Below are 26,234 nucleotides of genomic sequence, written 5' to 3'. Positions count from 1 at the left end.
ATTATTATTAAGGTTCTTAATTGGACTTTAAAAGATTAATTAATTATACTAGTTGGACTAGAATTAGTTGGACTAGAATAATTAATTGATTAAGCTCATTAAATATTTAATTTAACTAGGTAAAGACACATGCGACGCACGTGAAAATACATTTCTATTATCAATAATTGTTGTTAAAGAAATGAGATCGGAAGAGATTAATTTACAAAAAAATTATATATTAATGATTTTATGCTATATTAGTCGATAGAAAATGAGTAATGCTAAATGTGCAACCAAATTTGTATAATAATTCTTACAATTCAAAAAAATCAATACAGAAATTTCATTTATAAAAATCTCATGATAAATTAAATATAAAATCACATTAGATAATAACAAAATCTCGCGATATAATTGTTATAAATATCGCATTACGATATATTGATTGTACCTTTAGTATTATCCGTAGGAAATTCAATGTAATATAATTTGTACTACATGTATTATAAAATGAGTGCAAAAATATTTGTTTAAAATTTTATGTGTTATAAATCTAAGATTATTCTTGAATGGATGGATTTCAATAAATTCAAATGTTTTTTTGTTATTTAGAAAAGTAACATCATAAACTTCAAATCCACTCATTTCATGTTTATATAGTAGTAATTCATGTTAATTATGATATTTCTCAAGTCCACCCAATAATAATGTTAATTATTTGAAATTTATTCTACTTTATATAAATAATAATATGTAAATAAGTAATGTGTATATTCAAGATTTGATATATTGTTTCATTGTTAACAAGAAAATTATAATTCTAATCCATAAATTTGAAATCAATTTATCCAAGTGCAATCTAAATAAATTAATAATTGTTGAAAAACATAGTAGTAATAAATATTATAATTTTGTATAAATTAGACATTGGAGAAAATATAATATAAAATTGATATCACAATAGCTATTAAAATTAAATTTGAGAGAAGCAAAAAAGATAATACATATCGTTGACCACTTATTTTACCATGTGTTATCGATTTATGAAAAATAAAAATATAATATAAATAATATATTCTAAACCTTAAATTAAATTATTGCGTCAAATGTTTTCTTATTTCATATTTTCAATTTATATTGCTTTCATGATTTTTTGTTGTCATCAGTTTTTCTTCTCTGTGAAAAACAATATTCTCGCCATCTTCATTAGCAAATCTTATGAGAAGAAATGTATATTCTTCTCTAGTTGATTCCTCTACAAATCTCCCCACAAATTAAGTGTTTTGTAAAAAAAAAAAAGTTTGTTTCATCAAGCAAATAAAACCAAAGAATTTTGTTATTTCAGTATTCTACAAATTATATTTATTTTTTGTAAATATTTTAACTTAATCTACAAGCAAATAAAATCAAGGAATTTTGGTTATTCTATCTTCTAGACAACTGACAAAATACGATTTAATTAATATTTTATTATATTTATAAAAAAATGTTCAACTCTTAATGATATAACATATCTATGCAATATGTTATTTAAATACAAAAATTCAAAATTACGATAACATATATTTTTTTATATTTCATACTATATTATTGGAAGTATTAAATTTGTATATATTAATTTTTTCTAAGAAACTTCTTGCATATATAACTCATTCAAAAGATTATAGATTTACAAAATAAAACAAATCATATTCAATTCAATATTTTGTGAAAAATACATGTTCACTTCATCTACAAGCAAATAAAAACAAATAAATTTGACTTTTCTTATTTTCAGTCATAACTCATAATGAGAAATATTGAGCAATAATGAAGAATTTTTGTAAAGATTTATTCATAATAATTTTAAAAATTTACCTTAAAAGATATGTCATTTCAAATTACATAAATCTATAATTGCTTTACTTATATCCATCCTTCATAAAAATACATCTTCGTCAATTGCAAGATCATCAAATAAGTAATTGTTATAGTTTATGATCTTTACAAAGACGAAAAATAGTTAAAATTAGTAAAACTGTATGTATTCAATCATATATTGTTAAATTTTAATAATAAAATAAGGCTTTGAAAAATATTAGTTGGATTTTTTTAAAGAAAAATAGATAGAATAATTAATACTCACGAAATATTTATAAGGTCATCTTCCTTCTATATCCAATAATGCTTTGTATCATTTTTGTAAAATGTAATTAACCGTCGAACATTCTTCATAACACCAACCCACATGATTTAATTATTTGGCTTCATTATTTTAATTCGTCGTTTTAAATTAATTATTCTCAGTTAATTCAAAATAGAGGATATTTAATATCATGTCCTTACACAAATTATGTTTTTTTGTGGAAAAAATTCACTATATTTACAACCAAATACAACAAAAGAATTTTGGTATTTCAATATTGTACAAACTAATTTTTTTGGGAAAAAAATTATTTTGGCTTCATCTAGAAACAAATAAAACCAATGATTTTTTGTATTTCAATATTCTCAAATTAATATTTTGCGGAAAAAAATATGTTCAATTCATCTACAAGAAAACAAAAACCAAAGAATTTTTGAGTTTCCATCTTCTTGGCAACTTGATCCTTGCCTAGTATACGTAGATTGATAATCTTGACATCATCATAATAATTGATTTTACAAAAACATCCTCACCAAATTAAAGATAAACTTCTTGCATATATAAAATCATTCAAAAGATTATAAATCTACAAAATAAAATAAATCACATTCAAATAAATATTTTTGTGAAAAACATTTGTTCACTTCATCTACAAGTAAATAAAACCAAACAACTTTGACTTTGTCTATGGAGAAGCAGTGAGTATTGCTAATGAATAAATTTTATAGAAAATTTATTTATTATAATTTTAAAAATTTAGATTTGTCAATATATATCTCTTATAAAAATAACATTCGTTAATTGCAAGAATCTCTCATAAAATAATTGTTATAGTTTCTAGCCTTTAAAAAGAGGAAAATATAGTTAAAATTGTAGGACCGAACGCTTACCTCTTTACCAAAAGCTATAGCTAGTAGTAATGGTGGAACTCAAATCTTTTAAACCGCACAGCAGCTCAAGCAGCACGGTTCGATCGATCTACCAAGCAGGGACAATTATTGTACCCAACAATCTCCCTCCCAATAATTGCACTCCTTGCAATCAATGAGAATCGAACTCGTGACCTTGGCTCTGATATCAAATTGTAGGACCGAACGCTTGCCGCTTTACCAAAAGCTATAGCTAGTAGTAATTGTGCAACTCAAATCTTTTAAACCACACAGGAGCTCAAGTATCATGGTTCGATCGCTCTACCAAGTAGGGACAATTGTTGCACCCAACAAAAATTAATACGAATATATTATTCAATCTTATATCGTTGAATTTTCATAATAAACCAATGCTTTGAACAATATTAGTTAACTTTCTTTTTCATAAAGAAATATAGATAAAATAAATATCAATGAAATATTTATTAGGATTATATCTGATAATTCTTGTATAATTTTGTAAATGTAAATAAATATCGAACTTTCTTCATGACACTAACCTTGTTAAAACAAAAAACAAAATTAGTTTAATTATTTGGCTTCATTAATTTAATTCTTCATTTAAAAAAAATTAATCTTAATGAACATAAACTAAAAGATATTTAACATCATATCGTTATACAAATTAAGTTTTTGTGGAAAAAATATTTTCACTTTATTTACGAAAAAATAAAACAAAAGACTTTTGTAATTTTAATCTTCTAAAAAATAACTTTTAGTGAAAAAATTCTTTCACACTTTATCTATAAATAAATAAATAAAACTAATATATTTTTGTATTTCATTCTTTTTAAATTAATATTTTTTTATGAAAAAAGTTTGTTCAACTCATCTATAAGAAAATAAAAATAAAAGAATTTTAAAGTTTCAGCTTTTTTGGCAACTTGATCATTATCTAGCATAAATGTAGTTTGCCAATTTTGTCCTTATCATGATAACTGATTTGACAAAAACATCCTCACTAAATTTTTCCTGTATGTACAAACTAAGGACAAAGTTGACAATACACAATAGAAAACTTTGACCTTGATTCACACTTTTATAATATGTATAGACTTGATCATTATCTAGCATAAATGTAGTTTGCCAATTTTGTCCTTATCATGATAACTGATTTGACAAAAACATCCTCACTAAATTTTTCCTGTGTGTACAAACTAAGGACAAAGTTGACAACACACAATAGAAAACTTTGACCTTGATTCACACTTTTATAATATGTATAGATTAACGAGCCCTAAGCTTATATATATGTGTATTAGGCTTAGGGTTAAATACAATTTATTCACAAATTTGAAAAACCCTAGCCTCCACCACCTTGATTCTTATTTAGAAACTTGCATCCAAGAGTTTCATAATTTGGCATGAAAATATTTGTAGAATCTTTAATTGATTTAATTATCTAATTAATTAAGTAACTTGAAGATTAGACATAATGATAAGGATTTTTTATCCTTGTTTTACGTGAAGGGCATCCAAAAATCTTTTGGCAAGTTTTTAATAAACTTTCAGCTCTTCCAATTTCAAGGGGTGCTCTCTCGAAAATTTTTTCCTTGTTGCAAGAAAAATTCGGATTAAGTCGATTTCTTCTTCGTATTCAATCTCTACGCAAAAGTTCTTCTAAATTTCTAGTGCAATTTAGAAGATGAACAAATCATCTAGTCGTGGACCTTATTAGAAGAATACACAAAGGAGAAAAAAAAAAGTTCGTAGGGAATTCATCAAAAGCTATATCCGCTAATCCCGGAATAGTTGGAGCCTAGTAATCTATGGTATATCGATTTACTTCCTATGAATATTTAATTGTTAAAACCATACAAGTGCCCAAACATATATACATCTTGAATGTCAAGATCTAAAATTTTTAAGACTTCCGCTGCGTTTAGACACGAGAAAACCGAGATCCAACATAAACAACATATGTATATATGCAAAATTATATATATTTTATAATTTTTAGACCTAAATTTTTATCTGCTAATACTACATGTCTAGTTTCACATACTAAACCCAAAAAACAACAGATTTTGTTTCCCTTTATAATTTTCAGACCCAAATTTTAGGATCAAATTTTTACCTGCTATACAGTAATACCCAGATAAATAGTCTATAAACTTTTGTACAATGCTTTCTCCTCACGAGATCATTAAGAGTCATTTCAATCTATATTACTTACCGTTTCATCTTCCATATTCTCTAATAAATCCATAATTTCACCAAATATTAGATTCGTTTTCTCTTTCAATGTTCGTCGATCAATATATTGTTTTTAAATTTTGTGTCATTTTTGCGATCGATGATGAATTCATGCTTATTTTTCGGCTGTAGATTTTATATTTTATATCAGATTTTGTTTTGATTGCTGGTTTAGTACGTGTTCTTCATCATTTTTACGACGTTTTCCCATCAATTAGCATGTGCTTCTTGCCGTGTGTAGCTTGTGTTTGAACATTGGAACACATTATTTATGGCTCTAATTAACCGATGTACTTTTTTTTTTTTGCTTTGTTAATTATAAATGTTGTTATCTACACTGAACCAAGATCCTGGCTTTGCAGTTGCTCTTAATTATTCTTAACTATAAAATCAATTTTTTTCAAATATTTGTCAAACATATTTTCAGTTCTAAAAACATTTCTATTGAATAGTTGTCCAAACACATATTTATTTCTAAAGAGTATGTCTCTTGAGAAACGATTTTACGGATCTATATCCATTAAACGAATCGACGAGGTCCATGCCTAGAGTAAAAGAATAATATTTTTGCATAAAAATAATATTTTTCATGGGTCAGATCAAAAATAATATTTGTCTCATAAAATTGACCGATGAGACGAATTAATATGAGTTTTTGTGATTCTTAAAACAACTTTTCAAACATTTTATAAATTTTTTGTGAAAAACAAGAGTATTTGTGTGTGAATCAGATTATTAAGATATGGTGTTGTGAGAACAATCATTGATTGACAAATCAATCAAATTTGCCAAGAAAGAAATAAGAGATAGGGCTGTGTCATTTGATGGTGTGGTAGCCATTCATTCCATACCTTAAATTCGTTTGTCTTTTTTAAGGTGAAAATCTGGTTGGTTGTCTTCAAGTCACGTGAATGGCTAACCCTTTGAGCCACTTGGAGATAATCGTTTCATTCTTCTTAGAACACAAATATTTTTATTTATAAAATAGAAAGATCAGAAAAAACAAATGTGATCTCATAAATTGGATTATGGTCCTCATATTAATTAGTCAAAATTAGATCTAATTAAGTATAATAGCTAGGCTTCTTTTGTATTTTTAATCTCTTTTTTTCTTAAGTATAAATATGGTGCATAATCTTGTTGACGTGGAATCGGACATTGCTAAAATATCCGTTGTCATGTTTGTACTACTGCGAGGAAAAAAAAAAAAAAGAAAGACAAAGTGTAAAAGATGGTTAAAACCTAATTTAGACCAACTTAGGGGATGCAATTTTTTTCCTCACTAAAAATACAAGTTTTATCGATGAAAATACGTATCGATCAACGACAAAATTCTTGAACACACTGCTCCTAATATACTTACATTCTCTTAACCTATTGAATGATCGCATTTCCTCCTTTTAAAGAGTTTGCCTGAGAACACTAGTCATTCAAGAAAGTTGCCTCCCTTTCCATTCATATGGTAATGGACCTAAACGCCTATCCTTCGCCTCCTCCTATTGTGCCAATTAAATATGATGATCAAGATCAAGAAACTCATCCTTTTGTGCCAAACAATCAAGCTTCTTCTTCTTCTTCTTCTTCTTCTTCTTCATCATCTTGTGTATTCTTCCATACAATTCAAGATCCAACGGGACGCCGTTACCGACAGCAGTTATGCCCACTTCAGCATCACCAGGTAAATGATCTACTTATCTAAAAGTTTTAACATGTCAACACTAAAGAAAATGGAAACAAAATTTTATATATGCATGTGATCATTGGTTTTGATCTCAGGACCACAACTATGGTTACAATGGAGGACCTTCAACGGCATACGAGGTCAAGTGGAAGAAAGAAGATCATGGAGTTCCACCGGAGATCGAATGGAGGGACGATATTAATCCAGTGAAGTGGATGTCATCTTCAATGCAGAAGATGAAGAAGAACCATGGTGGATTAGGCCTAAACCTAAGTAGCAATGGAACAATAAAGAAATCCTCTTTGGACACAGATTTAAGCAACAATAATTCCTCATATGACAGTATCCCAATTAGGGTTTGTTCAGATTGCAACACAACCAAGACTCCTCTTTGGAGAACTGGTCCTAAAGGCCCCAAGGTATTCATATTTATATTATTCTTTTAGGATGCATACATTTCATACAAAAAATAAAATTGGTTAAAACAATCCAATAAAAAAAAAACTTTACTTAATTTTGTTTGCAAATGAACATGGTATCTGTTAATAATGATACGAAGTTTCAACTATAAATTTTGTGGCTGTTTCATGTTCACAGTCACTTTGTAACGCGTGCGGGATCAAGCAAAGGAAGGCAAGACGGGCGGCCATGGCTGCAGCATCCGCCAACTGTGGTGTCGTTGCCACCGATAAGTCGCCGGTACTTGCTAAAATCAAGATGCAACACAAAGAGAAGGCAACAGGCAAATATCCGAAGGCTTCACTGCTCATGAAACGCAGCGAAATGGAGCAATGTGAGGCTGATATTGCCGGTGGATCTAAATCTAATATTGGACAGAAGAAGCTCGGTAATTTCGAGGAGTTGTTGATGAAGTTGAGCAAGAACTTGACATTTCACAGGGCGTTTCCTGAAGATGAAAAGGATGCAGCTATTCTTCTCATGGCTCTATCTTCTGGCCTGCTTCACGGTTGATCACAAGCAAGCAGGCACGGCCGGAACCAGGATTTCGCATTCATCCGTGGTATCAAATTTTTTAATCCAACTCTTCCCTGAAAATCGAAAGATAATCTAAATTTGACGTCCGATCAAATATAATAAGTTCGTAGATGTTAATAGCTCCAATAAAGCATAAGTTTCTAAATTTCTGGGTTGATTTTCATCTTTTTTTCCTTTAAATTTCTTGATTTAGAGAGTAATAAAGTCGATGAAATGAGCTAAATTTCTTTTGCTGTTCGAGTGAACGAGGTTTTTGTGTGGTGGCACGTAATTTAAGTTGTTCAGCTTGTCCCTTTTATTACATCAGATAATATTGGAGGAAAACACAAAATTAGCATCTAAGCCGCAAGTTTTTCATTTTTAGTTTTATTATCGGTCGATTTACAATAACAATGTCCGACTTCACATCAGTAATTTCTAACGATTTACAGTAATCGATATCCAAATGGGTAAATTATAATCGACATATTCGAAACTAGATTCAGATTTAATGGCTTCCTGATCTAGATGGTGGGCCACTTCGCTTATCGTTCTCCGCAATATGAAGTAACAATAGAAACTCCGGACTTTGCAACATGCATGGTCTGGATTTCAGTTATAAGATTTTTCTTCCAACGAAAATCCTCCACCGGTTGATTTATCGTATCTAAATAATTTTGAAATACTAAAACAGTAAGGGAGGTGAAAGGAAACCATTTTTAAAAAAGACTGTGTGTGTATCTTTTAAAATTACATCTCGTATGAGACGGTCTTATAAGTCTATATCAACGGAATAGTTGACATGGTCTATACTTAAAATAAAAGATAATATTTTTGACATAGAAAAGTCGTGAGACGGTCTCATCCTAGGAGTTGTGCATAAGATTTTTAGTAAACTTTTAATAGCAAATCAGTTGGGTAATGTAATGAGCTAAGGCAAAAACTTGTGTGAGACGGTATCACGGGTCGTATTTGTGAGACGAATTTCTTATTTGGGTCATTCATGAAAAATATTATTTTTTATGCTAAGAGTATTATTTTTTATTGTGAATATGAGTAGGTTTGACTCGTCTCACAGATTAAGATCCGTGAAACAATCTCAAATTAGACACACTCAATGACTAAACTCGTCATTCCAATGAGTGCCAACAAGCCTCTTTACTTCCTAAAGAAACGACGAAACTGAAATGAATTTGGGCCTCATGAGGTTGTTGGGCTTCACGAGAAAATTGTAAATCCAATATTATTTACAATTTGTAAAGTGTAAATAACATTATTCTTCGTATAATTACTAAAAAAATTCTTTTATGTTGTATTCAGATGGATGATGAATTTCAAATGATTAACTTGGGGAATGAATTTGAAATTGAAACAAAAATATATATTTGAGCAGAGTATAATTTCAAATCCTTCGTCATAATGTTGTGGTAAGTTTAATGTCTGTTTATATTGAATGCAATCTTTTGAGTTTAAATATAAATGATTGTGATCACACAGCGTGCATGCTCATATTTTATAGAGTGATGCTATTTGTACGTCAATATTTGTACATTAAATCTCACATCACGAAAAAAATAAAAAATTTAATTTCTTAAAATCTCATGATATATTGAATAAAATTCTCTTAATAATTCTAATAAAATATCACGATATAATTTATATAAATATCGATGTAGGATATATATAATGTATCTTTAGCGTTATCCTATTTTATATTTGGGGAAGGGAAATGATTTATTTTATTACTGAAATTGTAATTTTGGAAATTATTTTTGGAAACAAGAACGAGACTCTTTATTTTACGGTAAAACTAGTAATTTTATTGCAAAGAATCATCAATTACAAGATTAACCAACCAAGATGGAAATTCTCCATTCATCCATACAAATGATGGGGGAGAAGAAAAAACAAAAAGAGCCAAAGAATGAGCTACTTTATTAGCCGATCGTCAAACATGACTTAATTCAGAGATATTAGGTGCCTGAATACGAGCTATGATATCTGTCACACAAGCACCAATGTAGCTGGGATCCTCCTGATAGGTTGTGACTACTTGCACTGCTAATAGAGAGTCTCACTCCACTTGAACATCTTGAAAATCTTTTTCATAGAGGAGCTTGATTCCTTCCCATATTGCTAAAAGCTCACCATGTAAAACCGATAATGGTTGATTGATTTGTTTTCCAAATGCTAGCAACAAACGGCCTTGTAAGTCCCTAATCACCCCAGCGCTGTAATGTTGCTTATCCTCATTGAATAATGCATCCACATTCATCTTTAGGGTGGATCTACCTGGCGGTGTCCACTTTCTTTAAGAATTAGCACCCACCGACTGATTAGCAATTTTTACTAATTTCCGAGTCTTTCGGAACTCACAAAGCATTGTGGAACTCCAGCATATATTTTCAGCCATCGGTTTGCGCCTATCTCCATGGATAAAATTTTGTTTTTCTTTCCAGATGCCCCACGTGTTTAGCGCAAGATTCTCAAACTCCTCCTTGGATAATTGTTGTTTCAACCACATGCATATATCAAGGGTGCTGGTTTGAGTAGCTCCTCTAAGAAGATATGCAAAAGGCGATTTCTTCCACAAGTGTTTAATTGCAGCACAGAAGAATAGTGCGTGGCAGGTCGAGTCCATGGGAAAACTACACAGGGAACAAGATTCGCTAACCAAGACATGGTGCCGCAATAGATTTTGGTTAGTAGGAATACAATCATGAGAAATACTCTACCAGAATAGTCGCACCTTAGGTGAAACTGAAAGACTCCATATAAACTCCCACCAAGATTCGATGGGATGCTCCGATTGATGCTCCGGCGGGGAGAACAGCCCACGTTGAAGTCGACACCCATCACGCACCATATACTTGCCCTTGGCATCAAACCTCCAAAAAACAGAGTCACTTACCCATGCCGCTAGGATAGGAATCTTAAGAATTTCACCTGCTATATATGAGTTGAAACTGGTATAGATTAAATCGGCATCCCACGCTCCTTGATTTATTAATGCATTCACCGAAACCTCATTGTCCCTCATATCCAACGGTTCGTCAATCGTAGACTGCATGGTGGGGATCCATTTATCCTTAAAAACCTTAATAGATTTGCCATCGCCAACTCTCCATATCAGTCCACTAGCCAAAAGTTCTTTACTCCAGATGATAGATCTCCATATGTAAGACGGATTATTACCCAGCCTCGCGTCCAACACTGACTCGTGCCTGAAATATCGGCCTTTAAGCACACGGGCCACCAGGGATTCTGGGAATCGAATGAGCCGCCAAAGCTGTTTGGCCAGCAAGGCTTTTTCCACTTATATTTATCTGTGAGACGGGTCAACCCTACCGATATTCACAATAAAAAGTAATACTCTTAGCATAAAAAGAATATTTTTTCATGGATCACCCAAATAAGATATTTATCTCACAAAATACGACTCGTGAGACCATCTCACACAAGTTTTGTAAAATATAATTAGCAATTGACATTGTTTTGGGGATATATATTAATTTTAATCTGCAAATTCTATTGAATTGTTCCATGCCAAATAATGAGGGCATTTTTAATTATGGCAAAAAATTATCTGAGACGATCTTACGGGTCGTATTTTGTGAGACAGATCTCTTATTTGGATCATTCATGAAAAAATATTATTTTTTTTATGCTAAGAATATTACTTTTTATTGTAAATATCGGTATGGTTGACACGTCTCACGAATAAAGATTCATAAAACCGTCTCACAAGAGACCTACTATTTAATTTTCGTGGATCCAAAGATTCGGACTCGATAATTATTATTATAGATTTAAAATATCTAACTTCAAATTCATTTATCCAAACAGAACCGAAAGATCAAATGCTGAACAGTGGCATTGAATTTATACAGCCAGTTAAAAGAACTTTACGTAGAAAAGGCTACAAAATCTAACACTGTAAGTGACCCCTTTGGAGTCATTATTCATTACTCTGGCACATGATCCAATTTTCCACCACTCTCGAAAACTATATGATCCCCATCTCTTATCAGCTCTATATCTTCAATCGTCGCCCCATCTTGGGTCGAAACTTTAGACGGGGAAAAACCATACTTTTTCATGCAAATTTCGAGTAGTTCTTTGAAGCTCTGTGGTAGCAGCACGAGCTTACCCGAAAAATCTCCTTTTTCGGGGCAACTGATAGTCACTCTGGCTGAGTAGGCTACGGTAGTCACGGCATCTGCAGTATTCTCTGTAGATAAAAGCAAGTTATTCCCCCCAGCTTGTGCTGCTGACATGATCCCAAATAAAGAATTGTAGAAATTATTCATCCTTCGTCTGGGACGAGAGCTGCCCCAGGATCCATCATGTCCTGGAGACGTGCCACCATGAATTATTGGTAGAATAGTTGGCTCGCTTCTATGTCTTCCAACAAAACGAACCCCATGACGTCCTTCTGGAACCGAGGGGGTTGATTTGTCGTTGGATGATTTATAGGATTCAAAAAGTTGCTTAATATCATCATGACCTTGTTGATCAGCCAGATCCCTCGGCGACCAGCCATTCTCGTCCTGTTTATCGATATCTGCACCATGTTCGAGCAGAAATTTGACTATTTCTACGTTGCCTTCACCAACAGAAACATGGAGAGCCGTGTTTCCATTACTCCTTGGTTTAGTCACGTCGCCACCACAACGAATGATTTCCTTGATCAAGTCTAAATTATTTTGTTCGGCAGCTAAACATGAATATAGACCTATGTCACCAGATGTTAGTTTAGCACCGTTATCTGAGAGTAGCTTAATAACCGGTTTGTGCATGCCGACCATGGCTTCCCATAGCGGTACAATTCCGTCGGAGTCTGCAAACGAGATATTATGACATGTCAATCTAATACCATCTCCATTGGGGGAAAAAAGTACAAAATAAGTCAACTCACAAGTGAGACATGTTCAACAAATAAGTTAACACGTCCCTTTGAAGTGTGGGGTCAAATGATCTACAATTATGATACCATAGTTGTATATTTCTGCAAAGTGTCCATTTTAGGTAAAGTCGACGATAATAAAACTAATACAATTATTCGACAAAATGACAGATGATAATATTTAATCACAAAGCAGACTCCAGAAGTCAGCTTATTTGAAACCAAATGGAAAAAAATAATTGTGTTATACTATTCACTCCAACCATATATTAATGAAAAAACAAAATTATCTATGTGTATTTGTAGACGTGTGTATTAATAGAATAAGGAGGTTCATTGTCATGTATTCACCACATCAAGTCAGCTGATAATAATTCTGATCATGACATGAGGATAAGTATGGAAAGGTCAACCCAGAGATTTTAAGGAAATATAAACAAAAAAATAAAGTATGAAACTATTGGTAAGTGATTAAGTAAACTATTGCCCAATGTAGCATAATAAAAACCAAAACAGAGAAACTTTGTGGAATATGCATAAACGAAGGGGTGGTTCTTTTTAACGAAATACTAAAGTATCCGAATGATGTTCCTCGGAAAGGGTCAACCACGTGATTGATCACGTCTAAAAGTTATGAAATTTAGTTCGATGTTAAATGAACAAACAAATAATTGTGCACTAATGGTGGGGTAATTCGTAAAAGATCAGTAAGCCAAATGAATTTGATATAACAGGATTGACAATGATTTACTTCTAATTGTTGCAGTAGAAGGTGGCCTCAAATTAGCTATACCTGATGCTCAAGAACGAAAAGCCCCACATATGCTTGTATTGATTTATCTTGTAAGAGTAAGAAATTAAAGCTTGTTGTAATCATTAAAAAAACTTCGACAATTACCTCGGCAATTGGGATCGGCCCCAAAGTCTAGCAAAAGAAGCGCACAGTTTTCATTTCCTGTCGATGCTGCTATGTGCTGAACATACATACAATGCAAATTAATTAAGCAAATGTTCCAAGAGTTCTTAAGAAATATAAACTCATACTCACAAGTGCTGTTCTTCCATTATTATCTGATTCATTCGGATCTAGACCTCTCTTTAACAAGTGATGCAGCAGCAAGTCGTCTCCTCTAAGTGCAGCGAAACATAAAGTGAGAGGTAGGTCCATTCTTCCTCGAGCGAGCATGTTCTCAGTCTCTAGCAAAACCCCCTCCATCATGGGGTCCTTAAGTTCCTTCAAATGCTGATAAAAGAGAAAAATCAAATCTCATTGTGAATTTTTAACATCAAAATTTAATTTACCTGGTTTAATCTAAGCCACGACATAAAAAAAAAGTCAAATTTGTCAGAAACCTGTAGAAGATTGTTCATAATAATGGTCCCATCTCCAACATTGGCTTGAATAATGTTTAAAAATGTGGTACGATTCAACCGCAATAGCTGGCTCAATCTTTTGGTTCGCACTGTGAAGAGTTGAGGCCTATAACACAGTACACCTATCTCTCCACAAAGATCGCCATTTTTTGCCTCCCCATAAGCCTGAAATAATTTGCTTCAATTTTAATATGATTTTTTTTTAGTAAAAACATAAACATCTTAGATTAACGAACCTGTTCAACTCCGTTTTTCTGAACCATTAGATCCTGCAAAACGATAGATAGGTAATAAAAAAACGCATTAAAAGGTTGGATCAAGAAGCTAGCCCAAATGATTTTTGCTAGCCACAGCCATTCAAGTTTGATTTCAAGAAAATGTGAGAAAGGGAAAAGCAAAAGAAAAAGAAAAAAACAAAACAAAACTTTACCACTGCCCCAGTGACGAGAATATAAAAGTCGGTAGGAGCTTCATTCTGCAGGATTACGTCCTCTTTGGGAGGGAAATATTCAGCTTTCATCTCAGAGACCTTTTAGTTCAAAGAAGTATAAGGAGTGGTATTGATAACATATGAATGCAAAAAGGGAATCTGAGTTATGGAAAATCACCAGCTGGAAGATTAGATCATTGGACACTCCACGAAACAAGTATACCTTGTCTACTAAAGAGTAGAATAGGAAATGGGAAATACTCGACCGAATCGCCTTTGGGAGCGAATCGAGAGTCTCTTGCTGCTGCAGGCCCTCCGAATCAGTTCGGAACTTTAAGCACAAATGTGAAAGCATCTGATCCTGGAGGCGAACCGGCAGATGATTCCTTTGTGCGAAACTTGAGGCAGCTTGAATGGTATCTCTCTACTTAAACAAACCAAATTATTAAAGAACCATACCACATTAATCGTGTGCCTGTTAAGAAATTAGAGTAGCAAAATTTACTTACAAATTGTCGAGTCTTACTGGTCCCATGGACAACCAAATTTGTCATGTTCCCAATCAAATATGCGGTAAGTCCCAAGTTAAAAAGCATGTAGAAAATGTCGAATATCATCTCCCTCATATTTTCGGCATGCAAGTCTCCATAGCCAACAGTAGTAAGAGTCGTGATGGACCAGTATATCGAAGTGACATAACGAATCCACAGGCTTTCTTGAAGGAAATTTTCCATCGCTGCTCCGATCCATGTTTTTCTCGGATCATGGTGACGAGCGTAATTAGAGGCTAGTAGATAATAGAAACAACCAGCACAATGAACTGCAAAAAGAGTAACCTACACCGAGAAATGATAAAAGTTCAACAATACGAATCTCCATTTCGTTCACCCAAAATTTCCAAATGCATCTTGTTTGTGCTTACGCATATAAGCTTCGCGCACCGGACCCAAAAGTAGTTGAAATGTCTATCCTTCTCCAATCTGTTTAGACATGAAAATTAAATAGCTACACATAAAAAAGACACCACAGTCATTAATTCTTCACAATAGAACATAAATATTTTTTACCGTTTAAACAAGGCACCAACTCTTCTGAGACGCCATAGTCGAAGCATGTTGAATAAGCCATACGCCCGTAAAGGTTTTGGGGAGATTTTTTGTGCAAGTTCGGAAGGGATTGTAGATATGACATCGAAAACCAACCAAGAAGTCGTGTACTTCCAAGCAATCTGTTTCCGGTCATCAACCAGGAGATACGTAGATTTATCAAGGTAAGCTACAAAGAATGTAAGCACGATATCTATAGCAAAGAATCCATTAACAACGTTATCAATGATGGAGAGCGGTGCACGTGGTTTATCAAGAAAACCAAATTCAAAGGGAGAGACCCAAGCAGTGTAGACAACCAGAATAACGAGATAGGTCTCCCATGCTCTGCAAAACAATTAAAACAAAAAGGCCCGCTTTTTAGGGAAAAATGGGAGTGGAGGAATTTAATCATAAAACACATTTTGAAATGGGAATATAATACAAAAAGATTATCATAGGGCCAAACCAGAGTTGCTCCCTGTTTTACCATCATTCATTATGGCGAAAAGTCAACTAAATAAAAGAATACAATCGGTGGAATATCCGTTAATGGGTGCAGTAAAATCTTGCAAGATTCACAAAGAAGTTAAAAAAGAAAATGGCAAGATATTCAACCATAGAAAAACTTTTAGAGTTCTGTATCTGGGAGCTTACTAATTGCATCCGCATGAATTAGGTGAAAAAGCTAACTTTTAACGATGCAACACACCACCTACATCTGCCAAAACAGCCTAACTTCAAGAATATTCAACCACTGACATAAACCAAGAGAGAAAAACAAGAATGTCACGGTCCAAAACGAAGACCATTGACCAGTAAAACACACGATACTAGAATCACAAAAAAAATACACTCACACGAAGAGGGAAAAAAAAAGAATTGCGTCGCATGAAAGGCCATAGTGTCAAGAAAAGGCACACAACCCGAACAACAGAACACATCCAAATTCACACAGAAAGGACCAAAGAGAAGAGATCTCCACCGCGTGAGATATCATAGTCTCAAAGAATACATCAAAATACACACTCAAACACACATGTATCTGGGTATCTCAATAAGAGTGCACGAAAACAAAGAGGGTTCTCGAAAAAGACAAAGATAAACCTGTAATGGCGATCATATGGCGAAATAATGAAAGAACGAAGCTTTACTCTACGGTTGCTTCTAGCGCCAAGAGAAGGAAGAATCCCAGTTGAGATGCTGTAGTGGCTTCCTTCTCTCGACAACTGTTCGATCTCTTGTAATTCTGCACCACCGCCGCCGCACATTGAGACCCTAAACAATCCTCCTCCGGCTTCGCCCCGGTTGCCATAGACCTCCCCCATTAACTGTGGCAGAGATTTTGGAAGCTTTCCCTTGTAACTTCGGTTCAATCTTGGTTGTATCTATATATATAGCGCAGTTTGGGTACCAAGGAGCCCAAGAAAATATTCAAAGCTACAATCTTGGCTCGTGTCCCCACACAAATTCACTCCCTACAAAAGTCTTCGTTTGACACCCACACAGCTCTTGGCATTGTATTATTATTATTATTATTATTATTATTATTATTATTTTGAATCATTATTAGAAGTAGTATGCACCAATTTGGTTACAATAATTGGTTTAAATATATATTTCACTTATTAATAATTTGTTCGTCGGTCGAATCGATTCGATTTTATACAATTTTATTTCAATTTTTGGTTTTAAAATATATAATCTGATATCTAAACCATTTAATTCGTTTTGATTCAGTTTCTTATTAAAAAAGTTTGGTTCTCTCGATTAGGCTTAGACATATAATTAAAATATATTTTAAAATATAAACATGTTTTTTTGGTTAATTTTTCTGCTAAAACTTGTACACTTAAAGTCTAAATGAAGTAAACAAATAATAATCAACTAAAATATTCTTAATTCACTAAATATTACTTTATAAATATATAATATATAATATAAATATAAATAAATTTAATAATTTAATTAAATTTCAGTTTTAACATTTTTATCCAAAATAAAAAAATCCTTTATTTATTTATTTCCAAATTCTTTCGTTTTAAACAAAAATTTAAGAGTAGGTCTCATGTGAGACCGTCTCACGAATCACAATCTGTGATACGGGTCAACCCTACCCATATTCACAATAAAAAGTAATACTCTTAGCATAAAAAGTAATACTTTTTCATGGATGATCCAAATAAATATCCGTCTCACAAAATACGACCCGTAAGACCGTCTCACATAAGTTTTTGCCAAAATTTAAACATCCTATTCTAAATATATATATATATATATATATATATATATATATATATATATATATATATTTATATACCATTAATGTTTGGATTTTTTTAGTGAAAAAAATATTCATTTTGGGAAAAACTTGTGTGAGACGGCTCACGAATCGTATTTTGTGAGATAGATATCTTATTTGAGTTATCCATGAGAAATATGATGTTTTATATTAAGAGTATTACTTTTTATTGTGAATATCGATAGAGTTGATTCGTCTCACAGATTCTCATAAGAGATCTACTCATTTATTTTTAGTTTTAAAGAAATATTATTGCTGAAGGTCAGGAGACATGTTTTCTGATTTACTGAATTTTTAAAAATATTACTTCACAAAATTATTTCGTGTTAAAAATCCTATGTTGGAAGATAATTAATTATGTCTTCTCCATAAATATAAAGAGAATCTAATCAGCATAAATTATTTATCTTGTATTAGGCAAAAACTTGTGTGAGACGATCTCACAAGTCGTATTTGTGAGACAGATCTCTTATTTGGATCACCCATGAAAATTTATTATTTTTTATGCTAAGAGTATTACTTTTTATTGTGAATATGAGATCTGTGAGACGGCCTCACATGAGATCTACTAATTGTATTATTAGGTATGAGATCTCTATTTTAATTAGTTTTGATCTCCAAAACACATTACCCTTTTAAAAAAAACCAAACATTATTTTCGAATTTGCTATCCAACTATGTTTCTCGAATTAGTATCAAATTTTATTGTGAAAGAAAGAAGTGAATTTTTTTAAAACCTAAAAAAGATTTTAATTCTAAAAAAAGTTGATAACTGATGAAGAAAGAGTGGGTTTAATCTATTTAATGAAATTATTGATTTATTTAATAATGGAAATAATTATTTTAAAGTATTCTTGCTTAGGGAAGTCAAAAGTAAGTAAAAGTAAACAAATCATTTAATTTTGCTAATAATATCTCTTTAATTCTTAATGAGATGATATAAGGCCGGTAACAATAATTTATGATTTATCTGTTAAAAAGGTCAATATTTGACTTTTAATATTTATATTGCTATAATATATTATGTTATTATTAGATAAGTGATAAAATTTAAAATTAATATAAGGTGAAGTGGTTATACTTTTATCGGACAAAAAGGCAAATGTCCTTCGGAATACTAAGTGGGTATATTATGTTTTTCCGTACAAGTCGAATATCTTCGAAAAAAAGTAAGTTTTTTGTGAGACGGTCTCATAAATCTTTATCTGTGATATGGATCAATTCTACCGATATTCACAACAAAAGTAATACTCTTAGCATAAAAAGTAATATTTTTAAATGGATGACCCAAATAAAATATTCGACCAACGAAATTGAACTGTGAGACCGTCTCACAAGAGTTTTTGTGTCTTTTGAGATAATTTTGATATTGTTGAACGCTCTTTATTTAAAAAAATCAACTTATTAATTCTATGTGATTCAAATATTGAACACACATCTTTGCTCCAAAAGGTGAAATCGCTCACCTTAGGCGCCCCTCATCCCCGGCCCGACAGGAATGTGAGAGGAGGTAAATCATGGTGACTCAGTCAACCAGCAGCAGCTAGACCTTATGTTACGCCGCGCACAAGGAGCTCCCCCTCATTGGAGGGAATTTAACTCCCACACTGCCGCTTGCGAGACTCGATCCCTGGTCATTGCTCCAAGATTTACTGCTGCTGACCAACTGAGCTAAGCCCATGCGGGCATTGAACACACATCTTTGCTAATATGTTTTGTGACCCACACATTGATTATTAAGAATCGTCGTACTTTAAATTAACGAGTGTAATTATCTGAATGCCCTGAAATACCAGTATAGAGATGTCATCGTCCTCTTAATTTGATAAATTCTTATTTCTTGGCTTGAAACCATGTGTTGAAGCACCATGATTTGCAGAAAAACCAGATGTTGCAAGTCACGAAGCTGAGGAATTTTGACTTTATGTAAACTAGTATTTCCCCGTGCGATGCACGGGATGATATTATTAAAAATTAGTGAAAAATGAGAACAATAATTGTTTCATCAATATATTGTTTAAAAGCAATTTTGTGATATGACACGTGTTCGACACATTTGAATGAGAACAATAATTGTTTCATCAATATATTTATCCAAATGGGTTGTGATTTTATTTACAAAATATCTTCATAATATACAAAACAACCTATTATTTCGAAAGAAAAATGAAACATGTAATCATAAGTAAATTATGTATAAATCAGAAAAGTTATTTTATTAACATTTACTATGTGTATTCCAAAACAATGTCGATAAATTTTATAATGTATCTTCTAATAAGATGTTTACTTTCTTTAGAATTGGTTTAATCATTTCCATTACGGGACATTTTATACTATCATATATACATGAACTTTATAATATAGAAGAAAATTATCACATTAGTAATACGTAATAATTAAAATTTTGTACAAATATAAGAATAATATTTTTTACTTCTCGATCATGAAAGATATATTTCAAACTTAATATCTGTTTTCTCGTTGTTTCCATATGTAGGTAGTTCATAACAACGAACAAATCTAAATTCAAATAAGACATCCCAAAAGAAAAAAATTATACATTGGCTGCTTTTGACAGAATTATGCCATACATTAACTCTTTCAAATTATGAAATCTCGAATGACATGCATTGGGTGTCAAATATTTCTGATTATTGAGGGTAATATACATGTTTATTGAGACTAGTATACATGTTTATTGAGAGTAGTTTAATGTTAAACATTTTAGACACCTGAAGAGTTGGCTAAAAGCCCTTTCTCATCATTCTGCCCATCCTGAGCAGGAACAAGAGCAAGGGCGGGAAGATCAGGAGAAATAAAGGAGGGAGGAAGAGCGAGAGTCGAGTGTTGGTTCTAAATCTCCTATTGTGGTAGAAGAGTTAGAGGAGTTGAGAAGGAAAGTAAAAGTGTTGGAAGGACAAGTCGGTTCTAAGAGCAGCACTTGAGTTGCGGTCAAGGGTTGCCCATTCTTTGATATCATCATCTGGGAGCCACTTGTCGGGCACTTCAAGTCGACGAGGATTAAGGATTATGACGGGAGTTCTGACCCTGAAGAACCTCTCGCCAGATTCGAAAATATAGTCATGCTACATTGTTATGGAGACCAGATTAAGTGTAAATTGTTTCTAACAACCCTGGTCGACTCGTTCCAGAGATAGTTCGAGGGGTTGGCACCTCGAAGCATCCAATCTTTTGAAGATTTCCAAAAGATATTCTTGCACCAGTTCAGCAGTAACAAGAAATATAAAAAGACTGTTTTTAGTTTGTTTGAAGTGAAGCAGGGCCCGGAAGAGACCTTGAGAACGTAGATCAGAAGGTTCAACCGAGTGGCTTTGGATAGACTTGTCAAATTGGGCCAGGCCCATCGGGGCGGCCCGCCCCCCTATAAAAATTGACCAGGTGGGGTTGATAAAATAACAGTTCGTTTGGAGGTGGGCTAAATGGGCGTCCGTTTGGATTGCAGGTCAAGACGGGTCGGGTCTAATGGGGCCCGCCAGATTAGCGTAAAATTTTATATTTTTAAGTTTTAATATTAAAATTATGCTATTTATATGTTAGTTTTTTTTTATGTTTTTTATATCAATTTAAATCAGTCTAGAAATTATTTATATGCTAGTTAAGTACCAGTCATGTTCCCTTTACATACACATGCATCTTTACACATGATTTATTTTTCTATAATAAAAATAAAATAATAATAATTAAATCAATATGATATATTTTTCAAGTAATTTTTTGCAAATTGCGATTGCACATTAATTTTTTAAAACATAAATAAGTTGTTTCATGAAATATAATTTAATTGTTATAATAATAATAATTATTATTAATTTAGATTTAAAAAATATTTATTAAGATGTTGTGGATATTTCAACAGAACTTACACGTTTCTTCTCATAAAGATACTTCTTTTATATATTTTAAATATAATGATATACTAAATTTATTAGCATTTTTTCTTAAAAAAAATAAGCGGGTCGGCTCACTTAACCCGCGGCCCAAGGTGGGTTGACCATTTAGAGGCCTGCTCCGCCAGCCTGTTTTGACATGTCTAGCTTTGGATGTCCCTGTCTCTGCCCCCGAGACAAAAACTACCGCCTTCACACATGGGTTGTAGGAGGAGATTTCTTTCAATCTCTAACAAAGAAGTTGCCTGGGCCCCGGAGACTTTGAAGATATCTTATCCTGAGCAGAAAAATACATCAACATGGAAGAAGCCCAAAATCAGAAGAGAGAAGCTTTGAAGAGAGCCAGGAGAGACTGGGTTGTCAGGCCCGAGGAGAGAGCTCATAAGAAGGGCGGTTCGGAGCATTTTTCTCATATCCCCTTGAGAATTGTCCGGGATCGGGAAATTCAAGAGTGTAGCTCAGACATGGCCCAACACCCAAGTTCAATGGCGCGATTGCCAAGACCAGAGAAACTGCACTCTTCATAAAGAATGCTCTCACGACATTATTGAATGTCGAACTTTGAGGAAAGAGTCCAATCGGCGTTCTATGCCAGAATCTAACACACAACGGGATATGCCAAGACAACCACCCTGGTTAGCCCGGCATCCCGGCCTAGTACCATTAGAAGACCGACAAGTGCCCCGAGTGGGAGTAAGAGGGAAGAAGGAAGCTTGCGGGAAAAAAAGAAGTAAGCAACTAGAAAAGAAAGCCTCCTCCCAGATTCGAGGAGTAATAAAGATGATTTCAGGAGGATCCACGGATGATGATTCCAACCGGACCCGGAAGACAAGGGGCAGAAGAGAGTGTCTGGAAGTTGATGGGAGGAGGAAGAACGAGCCGGTCATAAGCTTCGGTCCGGAAGATCTTAGGGGAGTCAACCTATCCCATAACGATGCTCTTGTTATTCAATTCAGGGTTGCCAATTATGATGTATTGAGAATTTTCATCGATAATGATAGCTCTGTCAATGTCATTTTCAAAGAACCTTTAGTGCAGATGGATCTGCAGGAGTACCAGCTGGAGGCAGTTGAGACAACTTTGTTTGGCTTCGCGGGCCATGCTGTTTACCCTGAAGGAGAAATAACACTGCCATTAACTTTGGGTATTGGATATTTACGAAAGACAGTCATGGCAGTCTTTACAGTAGTAGACGCCCTGTCTTCATATAACATCATCCTCGGACGACCAGCTATGAAAGAAATGAGGGTTGTGGCTTCCACTTGCCATCAGAAAATCAAATTCTCATTGCGAGCTCAGGTCGGGGAAGTCAGGGGAGATCAGCCTTCTTCTCGGAAGTGTCATGGGGAAACAGTCCAAGTAGATCAGAAGAAGGCAAGGAAGGAAGACAAGGGAAAGATGGTGATCCGAGCAGAGGAGGTGTCTGAGGAAAGGGAGGTGCATTTTGTTGCCGATGAGGAGCAGGAAATGGTAAATATTGACCCAGGGAAGCATGTTCGGGTGGCCCGAGATCTTAATATGTCACATGGGTAAGTCTCTTGGCCTGTTTAAAAGCTAGCATATGTGTTTTCGTTTGGTCTCATGAGGAACTAGTTGGGATCTCACCTCAAGTGGCTGATCATAAATTGAATATTATCCCTTGATCTTGGCATGTAAAGCAAAAGAAAGACATTTTGGCCCTGAAATAGATAAAGTCATCGATGAACATGTGCGGGAGTTGTTGTGGGCCTGCCACATTAGAGAAGTACAATTCCCAACCTGGCTTTCAAATGTGGTTCTTGTCCCGTAAACTACGGGAAAATGGAGAATGTGTGTGGACTTCCAGGATGTGTACAAAGCTTGTCCCAAGGATTGCTATCCGCTTCCCCGGATTGATCAATTGGTAGATTCAACTTCTGGTTTCGAGTTGTTGAGCTTTATGGATGCTTATCAAAGATATCACCAGAGGCCATCAACATTCAGTTGAATTTCAAGAAACAAAGACTGCCTTATCACCTCCGAAGGACAAAGAGCCGCCACCAATCTCTTTGTATAGCCCTTTCTCGATTGGTGCTGCCTGGGGGGTGTAATCAGAAACTCAAACGGGAATGTTGAGGCTTGCTTCATTATCCAGTCTCCCCTTTCCGGTAGATGAGATCCTACCTATGTGGGCACTACCATCACTTCATTTCAACTGGTAAGATCTTGTCACACATACAATTTCAAAAAAAAAAAATGGGTCCTATATATCATGGGCAAATCTTGGCCATCCATCCTATCATGGGAACAATACCCACATGAGTACGATGAAATAAACACCCCCTTTCCACGCTAAATGTCAGGCTTTGGAAACTGGCCTACAAGTTGCCCATGAGAAAGGATTCAAAATTTCTAGGGTGGAAACAGACGCATTGTTCCTAGGCAGCCTAAACGAAGACACCTAAAATTTAATCCCATTTTCATGGATTTGGAAGCTGGCCCTGCATTTATTTTTCTTTTTCTCTAACAACCATCCTAAAATAGTATCCTTTTTCCTCTAGAAAACCAACCATCATTTAATACCTGCGCAGGGCCCGGTGTCTCTCCCATCTCCTTCCTCAAAAAGACCGAGCATATGGAAAGCTTAACGCCCCGTCATTTTGCTTCTAACTCGTAAGACTCGAGAAAATTTCAAGCAACCTGCAGCTTTGATTTTTTTAAATAATTTTCTGATGCATGCACCAATGTCCATAATACACTTCACAAGTTCATGTTTTTGAATTCTTTACATATGAATAATGCACACACAGACTGACACAGGCTGGATCGAGGACTCAAAATCAAAAGAAGGAACAAGTACTCGAAATTAATATTTTGTGTACCTCTTATTCTTCATTGGTATTGGTTACTTTCCGAAGTGTTTGTTATATATGACATTTATCATGTTGGTGTAATTAGCTGCCAACCAGGTCAGATCGTCTGTTTGTTAGCAAGGAAAAAATCAAGAAAATCAGGCCGCTTAAGAAATTTATAATCCCAGTGCAACCAGCGGTTTGATTCGGTTTCCTTTTTCGCTTCCTGCGAGTTTTTATACATATTTAGCCACCCATTGCAGGGATGGATCGAAGCTTCGAGGATAAGGGCAACGTATGGTCATGGAAGATGAACATTAGGCGCAAAAACATCGGGTGATATCTGCGAGCACGTCAAGTCCAAGGAAATATAGAGTAAATAAGTACTGTATAAGATCATATCTATTTATATATTTTACGATACTGTAATTCATGAAAATTTTGGTCTTAGTTCAGAAAATGATCATACTCTTTGCATGTTTAGCTCAAATTCTCAACCGTTTTGCCGTTGTCTAGTTTCAACCACCGGATAGCAATGGAAGAACCCAAAACATTCTCTTTGCATGTTTAGCTCAAATTCTCAACCGTTTTGCTCGAGTTCTAGTCATTTTCATTGAGTGAGTCTCATGTGAGTCCGTCTCACAGATTAAGTCAACCATACTCATATTTACAATAAAAAGTAATACTTTTAACATAAAAAATAATATTTTTTCATGGATAATCCAAATAAGAGATCCGTCTCACAAATATGACCCGTGAGACCGTCTCATACAAGTTTTTGTTATTTTCATTTTATCCCTTCTATCCTGAATATCCCCCACTAGTATCACTATATTTATATATATAAATCAAATATTGACCAGTTAACATGAGTAAAACTCAAAACAAAGCAAGTTACAAGACTCAAATTATAATTTTCTCACATGGATTAGGGTCAGAGTGGATTCCAAATCCACACAACAAAAATTCATACAAACGAACAAATGAATTTGGAATTCATAGTTTCAAATACTTCCATCCAATCATCATTTTAAAATTTCCTACTACATTGTCCCCGATGGCCTCTGGAACGAATAAGGTCTCTGATTGGTACTGAGCTTGAACTAGATCGTTCGGATCGGTTAAATTCGGTTTTAGTTTTAAAAAATTTCATTTTTTTTTGGCTCGGTTAATTGAACCGTACGGAAAACTGATTTTTATTTATTTTAAAATCATTATATTTATTTATATATTTTTATTAATAAATATAAATAAAGACACTGAAAAAATAGAAATTCAGTTAAACTGCAGAGTCAAAAACTTGTTTGAGACGGTTTCACGGGTCATATTTTGTGAGACGAATCTCTTATTTAGGTCATTCATGAAAAAATATTACTTTTTATTGTGAATATCGGTAGTGTTGACCCGTCTCACAGATAAATATTCGTGAGATCGTTTTTCAAGAGACCTACTCAACCGCAAATATTTTGGCTTTTAACAAAACTAAACAGCAAAATTTGGTTCTGTTTTCGGTTCAGATTTTTGGTGA

At 33.7% G+C, this 26,234-nt stretch overlaps 2 protein-coding genes across 4 annotated transcripts; one reads left to right on the top strand and one right to left on the bottom strand.

Moving 5' to 3' along the window:
- Positions 1–6,691: 6,691 nt before the first annotated feature.
- On the top strand, positions 6,692–8,181 carry LOC140818185 (putative GATA transcription factor 22). The gene is made up of 3 exons (XM_073178071.1): positions 6,692–6,910; positions 7,009–7,332; positions 7,511–8,181. Exons 1-3 carry the CDS (start codon positions 6,692–6,694, stop codon positions 7,883–7,885), a joined length of 918 nt encoding a protein of 305 aa, XP_073034172.1. The 3' UTR covers positions 7,886–8,181.
- Positions 8,182–11,689: 3,508 nt separating this feature from the next.
- LOC140818200 (potassium channel AKT1-like) lies at positions 11,690–17,178 on the bottom strand. Of its 3 annotated transcripts, XM_073178084.1 has the most exons (12): positions 16,791–17,178; positions 15,923–16,031; positions 15,666–15,826; positions 15,521–15,578; positions 15,108–15,434; positions 14,777–15,022; positions 14,599–14,697; positions 14,405–14,437; positions 14,148–14,333; positions 13,843–14,037; positions 13,693–13,768; positions 11,690–12,728 (listed from the first exon to the last, which is right to left on the bottom strand). In XM_073178084.1, the coding sequence occupies exons 1-12, from the start codon at positions 17,009–17,011 to the stop codon at positions 11,854–11,856; spliced, it is 2,586 nt and encodes an 861-aa protein (XP_073034185.1). In that variant the 5' UTR covers positions 17,012–17,178; the 3' UTR covers positions 11,690–11,853. The 3 variants fall into 3 exon arrangements, with proteins under 3 accessions (XP_073034185.1, XP_073034184.1, XP_073034186.1); XM_073178083.1 differs by having other exon boundaries at positions 15,666–16,031; positions 16,791–17,177; XM_073178085.1 differs by lacking the exon at positions 15,923–16,031 and having other exon boundaries at positions 16,791–16,928.
- Positions 17,179–26,234: the final 9,056 nt, after the last annotated feature.

The sequence above is a fragment of the Primulina eburnea genome, chromosome 17 (genome assembly GCF_022965805.1).
Source record: "Primulina eburnea isolate SZY01 chromosome 17, ASM2296580v1, whole genome shotgun sequence".
NCBI classification, from domain to species: domain Eukaryota; kingdom Viridiplantae; phylum Streptophyta; class Magnoliopsida; order Lamiales; family Gesneriaceae; genus Primulina; species Primulina eburnea.
Note: the sequence above shows the minus strand (reverse complement) of the source record. Positions and strands in the feature narration are given on the sequence as shown.